The sequence below is a fragment of the Phocoena sinus genome, chromosome 20 (genome assembly GCF_008692025.1).
Source record: "Phocoena sinus isolate mPhoSin1 chromosome 20, mPhoSin1.pri, whole genome shotgun sequence".
In the NCBI taxonomy this organism is placed as follows: domain Eukaryota; kingdom Metazoa; phylum Chordata; class Mammalia; order Artiodactyla; family Phocoenidae; genus Phocoena; species Phocoena sinus.
The window spans coordinates 14,308,323-14,325,157 of record NC_045782.1 but is presented as its reverse complement, the minus strand read 5'-3'; the positions used below and the strand labels follow the sequence as shown (position 1 = coordinate 14,325,157).

General features: G+C 36.5%; 1 protein-coding gene across 2 annotated transcripts in view; it reads left to right on the top strand.

Moving 5' to 3' along the window:
• Positions 1 to 16,572, top strand: part of GOSR1 (golgi SNAP receptor complex member 1) — a 58,348-nt gene extending 41,776 nt beyond the window's left edge. For both annotated transcript variants that reach the window (XM_032615943.1, XM_032615942.1), the window contains exons 7-9: positions 2,122 to 2,151; positions 9,547 to 9,629; positions 12,519 to 16,572. In XM_032615943.1, the coding sequence (XP_032471834.1) occupies positions 2,122 to 2,151; positions 9,547 to 9,629; positions 12,519 to 12,643 (238 nt within the window). In that variant the 3' untranslated portion in view covers positions 12,644 to 16,572. The remainder of the gene's footprint in view (positions 1 to 2,121; positions 2,152 to 9,546; positions 9,630 to 12,518) is intronic.
• Positions 16,573 to 16,835: the final 263 nt, after the last annotated feature.

Here is a 16,835-nt window from a genome sequence, read left to right as displayed (position 1 = left end):
ATGTTCATCTTTGTTTTTCGGTATTTTCCAAATGTTATCTGTAAAATAACACTTTGTTAGCGCTTAAACAGCTTTTTGTATCCTACTGCAGCTTAACTGTATTGTTAACATGTCTTAGAAGATATTATATAGAAATAACTAAGACAGGTCTCTGGTTAACTGTAAGTGAAAACACTGCATCACCACAGTGCTTGATGTAAATTATCTCATTGGTTGGTGACAACCTCATCAGATTTTTTTGCAGTTTACAAAGGGATCAGTTTTAAAATTTTATTCGTTATGCACTTGATTGTTTTCTTACTTGTTTATTATTTACTTATTCACCTACTCTTTTAAAAGAAGATTCTAATTAGTGTTACCTAAGTGGTTTTCCCAAGTTCTTACATTTTGTTGGTTAAAACTACTTTAAAATATGTGCTTGAAATTTGTGTCATTTGCAGTTTGTGTATTTAGGGAAATGAGTTATTTTTTAAACAGAGAATTATTATCTAAGTGTGGCTTTAGTGATTCCTTGGTACAGTAATTGGTGATGAAATTTAGCTCATTGTTTTCAGCTAGTTTAAATCGATCTTGAAAGAAACAGAAACTTGTTGCTTAATATAGACTCTAGATGACTCTTTGGAATGCCTCTGGGCTATTATGAAGTACTTGTTTAAGAAGGATAATTCCACTTGATTATATATTATATACCCCAAAGGAGAGTAATTTTAAATTCAATTTTAACTAGATTATGCTGTCTTTATGGAGCCACTTTGTTGCTGAATTGTATCCACACTATCCAGGATGCTTTTAATGAATGGAGTTTATTCAGCTAATAGATGATACAGTCACCATTCAGAAAGCCACATAGTCTGGCTCTTAATTCCTCCACCGTCTTTGTAATTTTTGAAATTCTTAATCATAGCATTTATATAAGATATTTATGACATTTTTAAAGTTCATCTTTGTTCCCTAATTCATACAGTAACTTAGATTTCCTGGTCTACTACCTTATAATAAAACCTCAGTTTATTAATTTATACAATGAAGTTAGAAATCCTTTTGGAAAGAGGTAGTTGGAAAAAACATACAAGTATTTGAGTCCCTGCTGTGTTCCATGCACTGTACCAAATGGATACAGATGTCTGGGAGTTTGTTTTCCTACTTTCTGCTATAAAGCTGCCCCTTTACCCAATTTAGCTACCTGTAAATTCCTCCCTAAAATGGATTTTTGGTGGATTTCTTTGTTTCCAGTGTGTGATGCATAAAGGCAAATATTTTACGGATCAAAGGTGCATTGGTGTCTTTATTCAGGTTCCTTTTTTTTTAAACAAGTGAAGGGGCCTTTATTTATTTATTTATTTTTGGCTGCATTGGGTCATTGTTGCCGTGCACGGGCTTTCTCTAGTTGTGGCAAGTGAGGGCTACTCTTCATTGTGGTGCGCAGGCTTCTCTTTGTGGTGGCTTCTCTTGTTGCGGAGCACGGGCTCTAGGCGCGCTGGCTTCAGTAGTTGTTGAACACGGGCTCAGTAGTTGTGGCGCACGGGCTTAGTTGCTCCGCGGCATGTGAGATCTTCCCGGACCAGGGATCAAACCCGTGTCCCCTGCATTGGGAGGCGGATTCTTAACCAGTGCGCCACAGGGAAGTCCCTATTCAGATTCTTGAATTCTAAAGTGTGGCAAGCTGAGATTTGATTTTGTGTTTCAAAAAAGGAAGGAACTTTAAGATATGAATAATTACTACTTATAGGCATTAGAACTATATTTGCCTATCCTGTCTCAACAAGTTGGTTGTAATTCTTAAGTTTTGAATAGACAATGGTGACAACTTGGAGCTATCTAAACTAAAGAAGTAGTTCTGTTTATTTGTGCTGTCATTAAAACTGTTCTGACTTTAATAATCAAGTATCTCTGTGGAAGAAATAGATTTAAGCCAACAAATAAAAGTAAGATGAAAACTGTATATGTGGATTAATTAATTTCAGAGTCCAGCATTTTCTCCAGACACTTTCAAAAGTCTGGGTGCTCTTTTTACATAAATGGTTGGAAATGTAATCTATCTGTAAAATGTAGAAAAATTAAGTGCAAGTTTTAAATGTGCGTTTAATAATTCCAGAATTTGAATTTTCTTTTTATTTGCAGCTCAGATCGTCTAATAGAAGAGACAATAAGGTAGGGAAAATGTTTTGTTTTTGTTTGTTTGCATATAAATGAACAGATAAAGTTAATTCTATAACTAGAGTTAAAGTCAGTTCATCCTCCTTAAAGATGAGAATTTCATTACATGGTAATGTATTTTTACTGTGACTTTCCCTTGTAAAATACATTTGAAGCCTAAAACATTTGTTTCCAGAATTAGTAGAATTGAGCTGTTTTACCTAGGTTATTTTTTCTGATTAATTCATACTCAGTATTTTCAGCCTCTTTTTATTCTTACTTTTTAATGAAAACAGTCTTGAACATGCGATTTGTTAAATGTCTTATGTATACCATTTATGTAGACTTGGTTTCTGTTACAGCAGCTATAGAAAATCTGTAGTAATTACTATTATCTGTAATAACATTAAAGTAGTTTCTTGCTTAAGGTAAGGGAAATATGTTGGTTTGAACTGCTTAAGTCTCTAGGTTTGGTGAATTTTTAAATACCTATTTTAAGACAGTAAAAAAGTAAGTTAACTAGGAACGATCTCCGTTCTTTAAAATTCAGCAGTGTCTACAGCACTGTTTTTCAGGAAAGGTAGAACGAAGTACATGGGAAAAACAACAAACATTTGTATTCTTACCATAGACTTTGGTATTGTGTTTAAGTGTTTTACATGCTGTATGTTATTTAATCTCCTCAATAACTCATGAGATAGGCACTGATTACTAGATACTATCTCCAAAACAAAAAAGAAGTTAAGGTAAGTAATTTGCCCATGGTCACATGACTAACAAATAGTATTGAGGATTCAAATCCTCAAATCTGAGTCTCTAACTGTAGAATAAGAGCTCTATCTAAACCACTACTATATTTAGTACCTTACAGAAAGAGGACAAGCTTTGGAGTGTTATTTGGTTTGAAACCTGGCTGTGCTACTTAATTAGATCTGTGTCTTGGATAAGTTTCTTGGAATCTTCATTTTCTTATGTGTTTAAAAACATGGGATTGATGATAATACTCTAGAAGATTGTTTTGAAAATTAAAGATAATATGAGTAAAATGCCTAATACAATGCCTGGCTGATACTAGGTAATTTGAAAATGGCAGCTCTATTATTTATACTTTTTTTAAACTTTTTATTTTGATTTCATTTCGGATTTCAGAAAAGTTCCAGTGGTACAAAGAATTCCCTTATACCTTTTACCGAGATGCCCCAAATGTTATCATTTTGCCACATTTGCTTTTTTGCAATTTTTTTTCTGAACTACTTGAAAATAAGTTGCAGACATGTTGCCTCTTAACCTCTAAATATTTCATTGTTCATATCCTAAATATTTATGTTGAAATGGACTCATGGATTTTTATTTTATTAAATGGATCCTATCATTATTTAATAATCTTAATAAATTATCCTTTATAATAATACGCAGTTATCACATCTTGGAATTTTGTTTGAATTGCATGCACTGGGTCTTCCATCTGACCAACGTTTTCACAAAATTGCCTAATTATCAACTGAAATATCTCCCTTGTGACTCCTTACCTTTCATCAGCACGTAAAGTTGGGTCACATTTTGCAAAGGATTCTTTACTTAAGGTTTCCTTATGACCCTTTTCCTTTTTTTTCATCCTTTTATTTCTTCCTTTATACCTTATCTTCTAGCACCAGGCTGCCTTAAGCTTTTCGATTCCAAGCTGGCCTTTTTAAGGGCAGGTGATATGAGTATAAAAATTTGGAGAACCTCATAGGATAGGAACATTTGAGAACTATCAAGTCACTGATATTATTATTTTGCTAGTTAAAAAGCAAAAAACCATGTAATTAGAAGGCCTTTTATTTCACTTTGTTTCAAAATATGATAGGTATCACAAGTGAAATTTTATTGAATATAAAGGTAGTTATGATTACTTATAGATAATATAAAATTAAAGTGTCAAATAATTATTTTTACATATTTACATGTAAAATTTTACCTTTTCCTTTTAGAGCTGTATTTTTAGAATACGTACACAAATGAATATAAGCTGACACCAGTTTATTGAAAAGAACGAATATTTTTAATATTTGTAAATGTATTCTTAAGCTTTAAATGTATAACTAGTATTGTCTGTTGTTGAAAAAATAAGTGTCTGAGTTTAGTTCACAGAACGGGTGAGAAAGTTGAAGTTCCCGTAAACACATCAATAATTTATCATTTTAAAAGCATTATATATTATTTGGAGCTTATGTTTTGCCTCTGCATATTTGACCCTTGAAATAACAACAGCCTAGATTCACTCAGCTTGACTCCAGATGATGGAATAAGATGGGAAAGTATATCTAGATATACTTGGTGTGGTACTGGAACTCATGCATATTCAGCAAGATAATAACATAATGTATGATGATAATATCCGTTCTCCAAGGAACACAAAGTGCTTTGCGGAAATTATTTTTTAATTTTCCCTATCTCCTTCTGAGTCAGAGTGCATAGGAGATGGTGATAGTCCCAGTTTAAGAAAACAGAGGCATATATGATTCAGATATTGGCCTCAGATATCTCAGCCCAGGTTTGAATTGTAACTTTTTACAAGGCCATAATACCTATTTAAAAATACCTGGTAAAGTAAATTTATTATAAAACAACCAATTTTAAATGTATCGTATTCTATCATAGATATACACTTAACCTGAAAAATTATGAATAAGAACTAATGGTGCAAAGGATGTTGTTAGTTTGACTCTTATTCTTGTGATCTTTTTACTTTTTGGATCTAAAATTCAGTGTGCTCTAAAGTTGACATTGCCCGCCTCTTTCTGCTCTAATCTTGACTGGTTTTGCTCTACACATGGTACATTCACTGTACTGGTCCTGGGATGTCATTTCACCATTATCCTAAAATGACCTCCTCTATTGGATCACTTATTTCTAAAAAATAAAAGTCTTCAACTTTCTTAGTTTATTACCTCATTATGTTGGACCATGTTCTTTAGTAGCTTCCTCAGAAAGAATAGGAGGTAAAATTTTTGGACTTTACACATCAAAAAAAGTCTTTATTCTACCCATATTCTTGATTCATTGTTTAGCTAAGATATAGAATTCTAGATTGAAAATAATTTTGAAATTTTTGAAAGCATTGTTTCCAGTGCTGCTTTGTAAGTCCAATGCCAATTAAAATTTCTGGTCCTTTATATTTGTTAAGCATTTTTTTTTCCTCTGGAAGCTTTTAAGATCATCCCTTTTCCCTTATGTTTTTGTTTGTTTTTAATCTCACCACATGAGCTTGACATGCATCTTTTTTAGTCCATTGAATTAGGCATTTGGTGGGCTCTTACAGTCTGGAAACTTATCTTCAGATCTGAGAAATTTTCTTATGTTTATCATTTTCTTCCCTCATTCTTCTCGATCCTTTTTTCTTTTTAATATGCACTTTATATTTGTCAAATATACCTAAATAAAATGGGAAAAAAAGAATTCACCTAAAATACAGCCACTAGATTGGTTAATAATTTGGTATGTATTCTTCCATATTTTTCTCTATGTCTCTCTTCGTATCTGTGTAAAAATAATAAAAATATGAACATATTCATAGATATAGGCAGACACATGTGTAATTGGGCATTTAGAAAAAGTGGAATGATATTAACCATAGCAGGTTAGTATGTGCCATCACCTAACTTGTCCATGACTTAAATCAGTAAGTTGTGAGAGGGCCATGTGGGTAAGTGTTAATCCCTGTAAAGGGAAGGGTGGTTGCTTGTAGAACACTGGTTATGGACACTGGAAATGGGGTTCCTATTCTTGACCAAGGATAATCTTGGGCAGTGGAAGTCCATGATGGTCTAGGGAGCTGCCCTACTGTAACCAACCCCTGAATGGTGGAACCACAACATGCATTTTTCCTAGTTCCTTTTTATTTTTGTAAGGCCGCGCCATGTGGCATGTGGGATCTTAGCTCCCTGACAAGGGACCGAACCTGCACCTCCTGCAGTGGCAGTGCGGAGTCTTAACCACTGGACCGCCAGGGAAGTGTCCCCCCCTTTTTTCTTTTTTATTGAAGTATAGTTGCTATACAATACAAGATATGCATGTACAATATAGTGATTCACAATTTTTAAAGGTTTTTACTCCATTTATTATTATAAAATATTGGCTATATTCCCTGTGTTGGGCAATATATCCTTGTAGCTTATTTTATACCTAATAGTTTGTACCTCTTACTTCCCTACCTTTTCTTGATCCTTTCTTACCTTTTCTCTGTCTTTTTTTTTTTTTCCTACTTTCTGGGAAGTTTACTCAATTTTTCCTTCTAACGCTTCTGTTATGTTCTTATTTCCACTCTCCTTTTTGTAATTTACACGAGCTCTCTAAAGGGACACACACACACACACACACACACACACACACGTTTATGTTTGTATGTTTCATGGATGTGATACTTTATCTCGGAGGGCATTAAATATAATTAGATTTTAGAGTTTCATGAGCCTCCTTTATTGCCTCTGTTTCCTCAGAATCACTCTTCTGTTTGCTGGTTGGTTTGTTTGGATCTCTGCCTTTTATGTTAGAGGCTCTCCTCAAATGTCTGGTGAACCTTGGCTCTTTGTTCATATTTAAGGGTGAGGCTCCAAATCTAGTGATTGGACGCTCATTCTGTGTGCGTGGGTGGTAGGATTTGTTGAGTAGGAGGCTTCACCGTGGGTGATCAGGAAGGGGCCTGGCTGTTTCATTGGGGGCTTTAAAATGTCAGTATCTGTAGGTCTCTACTTGGTTAGATTTTCTGCTGAACTGAGGGCAGTCACCTGCCTGCATGGTTTGAAGCAGGTAATTTAGGGGTCTGACAACTCCTTTTACAAATTTCCACAGATGTTCATTCTGTCTTCCGATATACCTGATCCCTTCAATTCTTTAGATTTTCTAGGATCTGGGAAAACCTTTATAAATCACTACTTGACTCATAGTGGTACTGAGGTGAATAACAGTAGGGGATTTGGTGCTACTTATGTTATTAACATTTCTTAATCACTCAGGTGGAATTCCTCTAATTTTCTTTTTGATTTTCTTTATTAGATGTTTATAAAAGTACAATGTTCTTACTATAACAATTTAAATAATTCTAAAATGTATAAAGAAAAAGCTTGTCTCCTGGTGGTGCCCCGCCATTCCTACCCCCCGAAGTAATTTGTATTAACTGACAGTTATGTATCTTTCTGATAGCTTTCTCACTGTCATACAAACATACACAAAGATGTTTTGAGTGTTTCTTAAAATAAAAAAGGACTAATACTATACACATTCTGTGGCTCACTTAAATCATTCAGTATATCATAAACATCCCTCCAGGTTAATGGAAATAATTCTGACTCATTCTTTTAATAAGCAAATATTATTTCATAGTATAGGTATACCATAATCTACTAAACCATTCCAATGTTGTTACCAGGTTTTGCAGGGAGGGCGTGATGGTGGGGAGTATTTTTTCATTTGTCTTTCACTATTCCAAACAATGCTTATCCTTTTATATATCTCCCTACACACTTTTGTTTCTTCTTTGCCTTCTCAGATCTTGAAATTTCAGTTGATTCATTTGTCATTTGCTCCAAGTACTCCCTCTAGCATTTTCCTCCAGAAGCATACCTGGTCTTGGCCTGTCCAAAAATGCGTTCAGTTAGCCCTCTGGTAGGTCAGGCTGTTAGAGACCCTAAAGCAGGTACATACAGGTGGCAGTAGATGGCCCAGCAGTTTTCCCTCTTAGGGGCTTGCTGTCACACCAGCTTGTAGATGTCAGCTATCTGCTTATAGGTCTCTCTGGCTGTGTGTAGCAGGCCTTTCCCAGCTGTAGGGACTGAGAGCAGTTCATCACTGCAGCCCCTGTGCATGCAGACCCTTACCTTCCACTGTCTGGGCTTCTCAAGATGCAGTGAAACCTACATCTTTGCCCCAGGCTTGAAGAAAAATATAGTCTTCCCTGCCATCAGTTCTTTGGTTCTTCCCTTGCTTGAGAGAGTGTAGCCCCCCTGGCTTTCTTCCCTCGAGATCTCAAGAGAACTTGGGACCTCAGATGGACCCTCCCCGGCATGTCTGCCTTTGTCTTGTGTTCTTCCATAGAGGAAACTGGACCAGAGATAAGGTCAAGAATTTGTGCTCTACCATCTTCCCAGAATATCTTCATTTCTGTTGCTTTTCGGTTTTTTTAATGTTTCACATATTTTCAGAATTACTGAAGAACTTCCTATTTCCTACTGCTTTTTATAATGTCAGTATCTAAAACGCTCCCCTGTGTGTTACGTATCAAAATGTATACTGACCCTGCCCTCTAGGATACTAATGTCCAAGAAGATAAGACTATTGAAAGTTAATAATCCTGGCAGCGATAGCAAAAAGATATTAACTGAGATTTCTTTAAAAAGCACATCAAAGTAGTTACATGAAAGAAACTGTACTCTACAAAGAGTGAAAAAGTTACTTCCCTTCTTTCTCATTTGCTTAATGAATCTGTGACCTTTGTCACCTGGCTTGGAAACTAGCTTAATGTTGCATGTGTGTCCTAAAATCTACTTGGTTGGGTCTCAAATAGAGTTTTGGAATATAATTTCTTTTTTTTAATAAATTTATTTTATTTTATTTTATTTTTGGCTGAGTTGGGTCTTCGTTGCTGTGCGTGGGCTTTCTCTAGTTGCGGTGAGCGGGGGCCACTCTTGTTGTGCTGCGTGGGCTTCTCATTGCGGTGGCTTCTCTTGTTGTGAATCACGGGCTCTAGGTGCGTGGGCTTCAGTAGTTGTGGCATGCAAACTCAGTAGTTGTGGCTCACGGGCTCTAGAGCGCAGGCTCAGTAGTTGTGGCTCACGGGCTTCGTTGCTCTGCGGCATGTGGGATGTTCCTGGACCAGAGATCAAACCCGTGTCCTCTGCATTGACAGGCAGATTCTCAACCACTGCACCACCAGGGAAGCCCCTGGAACGTGATCTTTCCATAAGTTAAGGGCTGGTTCTATATAAATATTTTGTGATATGTTGCACCTTTGGTTCTATTTTTATAATTGTAATTCCCTACTTCCCTCTCAAGGGTTTTCCCTGATTAAGGATATTTTAGTACATGGCCCCTTTTAAAACCATTTTAAGAAGCTTTTGTAATGTGTGATTTGTCAGTTGTCTTATTTCATTTGTTACTTTGGAAAAAAAAGAAGCAACCCACAGGAACAGTCCACTGCCTTGTCCAAAAGAATATCAGAGAATAGCATTGGGGATGAAGTGGTCATTCAGAAAAAGGACAATGGGAAGATGACTCGGGAGGTGATTTTTTTTTTTTCCATGTTCCTGCCCAGTGCTTTTCAAAGGTGATGTGCTCACCTTAGTTTTCTGTTCACTTTTAAGAGTATGATGGATGCATGCAGGATCATCTTGAAACATCAGTTTATTGAGCTTCTCTTTTCCTCCCTTGCAGCATTGCTATGGCAACAAAAGAAAATATGACTTCACAGAGAGGAATGTTGAAGTCAATTCAGAGCAAAATGAACACTTTGGCCAGTATCCTTTTTGAAAGCTTGAAATCTGGGGTTTTTTGGGGGGAAAAAATCTGTGTATGTGCTTCACCACTCCCCCCCTCTTCTGGACAGGTTGCCATCATCAGTAACAGTAGAGGCCATCAGTAATTCTGTATTATGATATGCCCGGCACTCCTGAAAGATCATACTGTTTAATGCCATATGTAAAAGATTGCACACCAGAGGGTTAATACTAGTAGATCTAGAAAATAATTATGTGAATTTTCAAATTCACATAATTATTTTACATTTTAAAAGCTCTTGAATCCATGTTAACTCCACAGTATACACAGGTTTTACCTAAACATCATAAATTATGTGCTTTTTTTCTTTATTCAGTTTGGAGAATAAGTCAGTGGCACATGCTTAGAAAGAGAGGGAAGTAGACAGCCATACATGTAAATGAGTTGTCACTGCTGGTGGCATAGTTTCATTTTGCACAAGCTAAACTCTAGGATAGATTTGCTGCTTGTTTATTGTGACCTCTACCTTTTTAATTCTTCAGTTTCCCAATTTAAAGTAGTATTACTGCTACTTCTGAGAAACCCAGCAGGGAAACTGATAAGCCTGCTAAGCTAAAACATTTTGTTTACTCTGAGAAATCAAGCCTTTTTAGAGAAAAAAGTTTCCTCCCCCAATTACTAAGGGGGAAAGGACCTTTAATTTTCAAAAGTTGAGTATCTTCTGGTCCCAGATAACTTAAGGTCACTTTTAGTTTGATACCTTATTTGCCTAAGGAAAGGAATATCCTGAAGCCTGTTGGTATTTTCCAGTTTTTGGTGAATTTTGTTCTTGCTTTGTCACCCTAAGTATAAAACCACACCTCCAAAATCATTTATATTTTATATAGGGCTCTACAGTTAACAGAGTACTGTTATATACATTATCTCATTTTATCAGTACCATAAATTAGAATCATTCCCAAAATTATGTTTTAAAAAATCTAATAAAATGGGTGTGAGTTAGTCAGGACTCCATAGAGAGATAGTAATAGAAACCTAATTCATACTGACTTAAGGAGAAAAAGGAGGGAATTAATTTGTTCATATATCTGTAAAATTCAGGGGTAGAATTTGGCTTAAGGTGTAGCTGGAAGCAGGGGCTCAGATTTTATTATCAAGAATCTGCCTTTCCTCTCTGTTCCCCTACTCCATCTCTTATTTCTGTTTTCTTGTGTGTTGGCCTCATTCTCAGGCAGATTCCTCCTCGTGCCGATAGAGATGGCTACAAGAGTCACCTCCTACCAGTTCAAAAATTCTCATGGAAAAAGGACGTCTTTTCTGACAGCTCTGGCACATGTCCCAAGAGGACTGTGGTTGCCTTAGCTTGAGTTACCTCAAGCTATTCCTAACCCAGCCATTGGCCAAGGGAAGGGAGTATTCTCTCTGGCCAATCCTGAGTGCGTATGTACACCTGATGTCAGAGGACAAGGTCAGCCCCACCCTGTTACATGAACTGAACTGGATTATTATAGAAGGAGGGGGGTGGTTCCCCTAAAGGTAATAAACTAGATAGAAATATGTCCACTATAGACAGGGTTTCCTAATGTCAGAAGTTTTCTTACTTTCTCTCACGGGATTGTTGACCCTTCTTTTACCAAGCAAGAAAAGATTAAGCATTTGCTTTAAATGAGATTTGTACCTTACACTGTATAAGTTTTTGCACATTACTTCATGCTTTCTGTTCTGCATTTTAAAAGTTGTTTCTGCAAATTGTCCCCTTTTTTTGTTGATTAATTTGAAAAACACGTTAATGCCTACAGTGTGTAAAGTTCTCTTCATTAGGCACAGGAAAATTCAAGATTAGAAGAAAACATAACCTCTACATACAATATGTAGAGTATATAAATACACAATACAGTCCCTGCTGAGAGTCATTTATTTACAGGAAAATGCAGTGAGGATTCACCGGGAGTAGGGATTATTCCAGCTCTCTAGTAACCTAGGTGATTTTGTTGTTGCTTTTCTTGGCCTTAATACAATACCTCTATTAACAAAGAGGATGCACCTGCAGGTGTGTAGTCAGAAACCAGTGCTAGAAATGCAAAACAGTGTAGGATGTGGAAGCGTGTGCCTTGATTGCAACATACCAACAAGTAAGATATGAAGGTATTTTACAATACTAAGTAAAATGCAGTTGTGACTGCTGTAAAACTCTTAAAATTGAAAATTTTCTTTCCTTTCTTTATGTTCCCCAAATAGGACAGCCAGAGCAGTTTAACCCACTTTCTTACGGTATCCTGCCTACTGCTGTAAAGTAAATTTAAAATTTTTTTTTTTTGTAAATTAAAAATTTTAAATAATTAACCAGTGCTTGATTATAGAGACACTTAAGAGTTTGTTCCCACCAATTACCTGAATCCAAGGAGGCTTATCACCTTGGGGAGAAGATCACATATTCCTCAAAACCTTTTGGCAAAACTTCCCAGTCTCCTGAGAAAAGGGGTTTAAGAAAGAGAGAGAGAAAGAGAAGGAAAAAAAGGAAAGACAGGAACCTCAGGATAATGGTGGTGGTAGCTGGCTGCACCTGTACCTCCGTGCCCTGCAGGGTTCCTCTCTCCTGACCACACGGGCTCCCACCCTGACAGCAATCCCTCAGTACATGGTAGCAGTCATCATTGTTTCTTCTCTCGCTGTTAATTTTTTTCTTTTCATGGTTCTTGTGTACTGCAGTTTACTAGGAGACTTGAATTTGCCCTTGGGCAGTAGGGCATTTGTGTTTGCTGTAGCTCCCTCAGTGTGACTTTCTTCCCCTCTATTTCTTCTCATCATTTATCGTTTCTGGACTCCACTGATCTCTGTTTTTGTGATTCCTGTGAGTTTTCACTAAAGAGGCTTCTTCCAAATATGACCTTAATAAAGATTTCCCAAAGATCGTTTTCCTGCTGTGAACAGCCTCATCCAGAGGATCAACCTTAGGAAGCGGCGAGACTCACTCATCCTGGGCGGTGTTATTGGTGTCTGTACCATCCTGTTGCTGCTGTATGCTTTCCATTGATGAGACATCTCCAGGGACTCTTGACAGCCACCACTTTCACACCCTGATCCGGAATAAGAAAAAGTAGGAAGGAGAAGTTGACTGACCTGATAATTAGCCTGACCGGCAGGATTAATTCAAGACTGATAGTGACGGACTCTGTGATGTGGTCAGGTTGAGCTGAAGTCACAGGTTTTCTGTGCTATCTTTTCTAACACACGTTTCCTTCTGTTTTTAGTTTAAAAAAAATAATAAATGTTTTCAGTTGCTTTGTCTCCCGAAGAGGTAAGTAAACCCATCAGAAACAGAGTTTCCGTGCCTCGGTGAAAGTGTTGAAGGCTGATGACAAGCCCAGTCTTACAGCTGGATTCTTCAGAAAACCAGGTTTCTCTATATCCAAAGACTGCTTTCCTTTCAGCCACCAGATGGGGTTGTGAAAAAAAATAGTTTTTGTCCTTTTATTTTACACTCAGATGAGAAATCACAAGTCATTTCTTGATAATCTGTGCTATAAATTTCTACTTTGTCCCCAACTCTTTCAGTATTCAAGAAAAATTACATTTTTCAAAGAATCTTTGAGATGCTCACAGACCAACTTCAACACAGTTGAGGTTGTCTGAAATAGAAGACAAGTACTGCAAAAAAGCTTTTTTCTTTATTTTATTTTTTAATCGTTCACACTCTGGGGTTAACTGTATTCCTGGAAAAACATCAAGAATGACAGGCTTTTTTTTTTGGTCAGTCACTGTTTTTTGTTAATCTCTTCCATTGGGTTAATATTTACTACTGTGAGAAAATGAAATCTCAGTTCTACCATGACAAAAAGCCAATGTCTGTCATTGCAACTATTCTTCATCATGTCAGGATTAACACCGGCAACTGAGTTAGGGGAATGCTTGGTTTTCAGTGAGATCTCTTTAACAGGCCACATGTAAAAAGACACTGAGTGAGGGGTCACCATCAGATAATTCCATTTGTAAGTGTTCCACATTTATGAGCAAAAGTTTAAGAACCACTGTCTGATGTACCAGGAATTCTGTGTTCTGTGAAAACCTATTAATTCCAAATCTCTTAAGCTTTTTCAAACATCCAGAGAATGGCTTTATTATTGAAGGTGCATATAACAGAACCTATCTCTATCTGCACCTGTCTTTTATTACCACCCTGGACAGTGACAAAATTTTAAACCACCCACCAGAATTCTCTTCAAGTTTAACCATTTCTCAGTTTCTGTAAATCTATTACTTCTCTAACTGAACTACCACAAATAGGCCGAAGACTTCCAACAGCTGTATTCCTCACCAAGAAAGAAGGCTACTCTTCACCTTTGGAATTTACTATGGTATTTATAGTACTGGCTTAAGACCGTGCCATGGGGAATAAAAGGATATTAGTATGTAGTTCTTAACTACATCACAGAGTGTTGATGGTGATATTCAGATGAATTTGATTACAGGCTGATGGGTAGACTAACCTCTGGTCTGGTGCAGAAACCGAGAGGTTTTTCATGCTGGTGTCAGTTTTATTATGTTCTGAGTAGGAAGAGTGTTTGATACATTTTTTTTAACTATGGGGTTTATTTTTCTAAATATGGGTTGATTGATCAGTCAGTTGATGGGGATGCCCTTAAAAGAAAGTTTAAGTTTTCCCACTGTGAACCTTAAAAGATCAGAGAAATAAGTTCATTTATTTAATTCTCTGTTGGGAGAACAAAACTTCTCTCCCCTGACACTTTATTATCTTTGATTTTTCAAAGGGTCTTGATTGGTGGTTGTGCCTCAGCTAGAATTGATGGGACTTTGGTTGCTATATAGTCGGCATTTAGAAAATCTGAAGTATCATAAATAAAGTTATTTATTTAATTATACTACCAGTCTTTTTTACTGGTCTGTTTGGTGTGTTCATTAATGGGTGGTGGTGTGAGACTAAAACTAGGACCCAAGCTAATCTAGCTTTTGCTGCAGCTGAGCAAACAAACACTTTTGATGGCTGGGAAGCCTTTCCATTAGGGTTGTGCTTAAATGAAGTAATAGAATTATGTTGATTATTTTCTTTATGAAAATAAAGAAACTAGTTCTTCTGAGGAAGTTGAAAAAGCGTGGTGTAGATGTTGGTGTCAGGTAGGTCTGACTAACCTCCCAGTGCTGTAGCCCATAGTGAGGTAACCCAGGGCCAAACGTAGAACGCTAGGGCTGTGCTCCTCTGTCCTTTATGGTTCCTTCTTTGCAGAAGGAGGCCCTAGAGCGAGGATAGAAGTGTGCCATTTACAAGTAGAGGCTTATTTTGGATCCCGTGATAGCTGATTTGAACTCTTTCAGTTTCGTGCCATTTAGCTTTTTTTTTTTTTTTTTTTTTTGAAGCAGCTTGGTTTTCTTAACTTTTTTGCTGTCCTTACAAACCAGTTACTAGGCTCAGGGGCCAACGGTAAATTGCTTATTAGAGCCAGTCAGAGCTGGGTCCAAGGAATTTTCTATTCCTTGTCCCAAAGGTTACCTCTTAGAGGAAGTTATTCTCTCTCAGCTATTGTCTTATATGATGGATCTTTCATTTTGGGATCTTTTTAATAACCACTCAAAACTTTCCGTTTCACTTAAAAGTATGAAAACCCATGGCAACAAAAAGGGTAGAAAATTCCAAAAGGTATACTTCTGAGAGTTTGTTTTACTGTGCGCTGATAACTTTAGTTTAAAATGCTTAATGAATCTGTTACTCAAGTTCAAGCCCAGATATTCAAGTGCTTCAGTTGATCTCTCCTGGTTATTTCTATATTCTTCTTACTGTTATTAATAACGATGCTGAAGGAGTCCCTGTAATTTGCAGCATTGCTTACCCATATTTTTCTAATGTTAGAAAAATATGGGCTTTTCTTCTCCATTATTCATTTCTCCTGCTTACCAAAATTCACTTTTATAGAGAATGCCTTTTTCCATACTGCCCAGTACTCAGATCAGACATGGGAGTACAATCCTGAGAGTGGAGATGAGTAGTGAGAGGAGTCATCATGAGGGCACTTTTTGTATCTGGAACCAATTAATATTGATTTTAGTTCTTTCCTGTTGGACGCTGAATACAAAAATGTACTTACGGAGCTTTTTGATGCAATGACTTTTGGCCTCTATGGAATTGAGGCACCTTGGACTTGCATTCCCACCATTAATTTTCTATTTCATTGTTAATGATCTCAACCTGAGGAAAAGGACTTTAAAGAACTGGACTAGCCTTTTTGGTTTTCTAATACCTCATGTTTGATCACTAGCCAGATATGATTTCTTGGAAATTGACTGCATTTTCTAACTTGCAATATTAAGCTATTGAGGATAAATGGCCATGTCTAGTGTTACACTGAATTTTGTGGCAAATGTAAAGAGTAAATGGATTCTACTGGGAATTAAAATGATTGTGTTCTATTCTTCTTTTGGGGTAGGGGTTGTTTAGCCTGGTCTCCAAAAAGATATAGAGCTTTTCATCATGATCTTTATAAACTAATCTTGTTATTCCTTTATAAATCTGCACACCCGTAAGTTTTATAGGGCAAAAGAAAATGAGGAACAAGTGACTCTTGAGGATGTTCATTGGATAAGAAGCTGAGACAGCTGAGCCATGTCCTAAGGGATCTTTCTCATTTTCTTTGTGCCTAGTACAAAGTATCAGAAGTATTACTTTAGTATCAAAGTATTTGCGTCTATTCCTATCCTGTTAGCTCTTAGGGAGGGAAATCAATTCCAATCACACTTTACCATGATGGAAGATGTTTCCTCATGAAAAATGCCAATACAGGTTTTAAAAAATCTATTCCAAATGCACTTTCTAATTTTTTGCTTTTAAAATGGCTTCTTGGAACCAGGTTTATTGTATTTGTACTTAATTTTTTGTTCTCATCTAAATGTGCATTTTCTGACTGTATAGAAGAAGCTTTGTTATGTAATTTAATAATAAATTAGAAATATGAATGGTGTGTCTGTTGTTTGTATTGGAATAGTGCCATCAAGGCAGTTTGGGGTAGTAGTATGAAATCTTTGGTATTAATAAGTATTTTTCATGGTGTCCTAAAACCCACGGTGAAACAGTACAGGCACTGAAAAGCTATCACCTATCATTCAAAAACATCATAGGAATATTCCACTAATAATTTAGCCCAAGAAGTGAAGGGGAATCTCTTAGCAAAATGAAACTTCAGGAAGTATGATGGAAATGTAAAATAGTAGAATTTAGC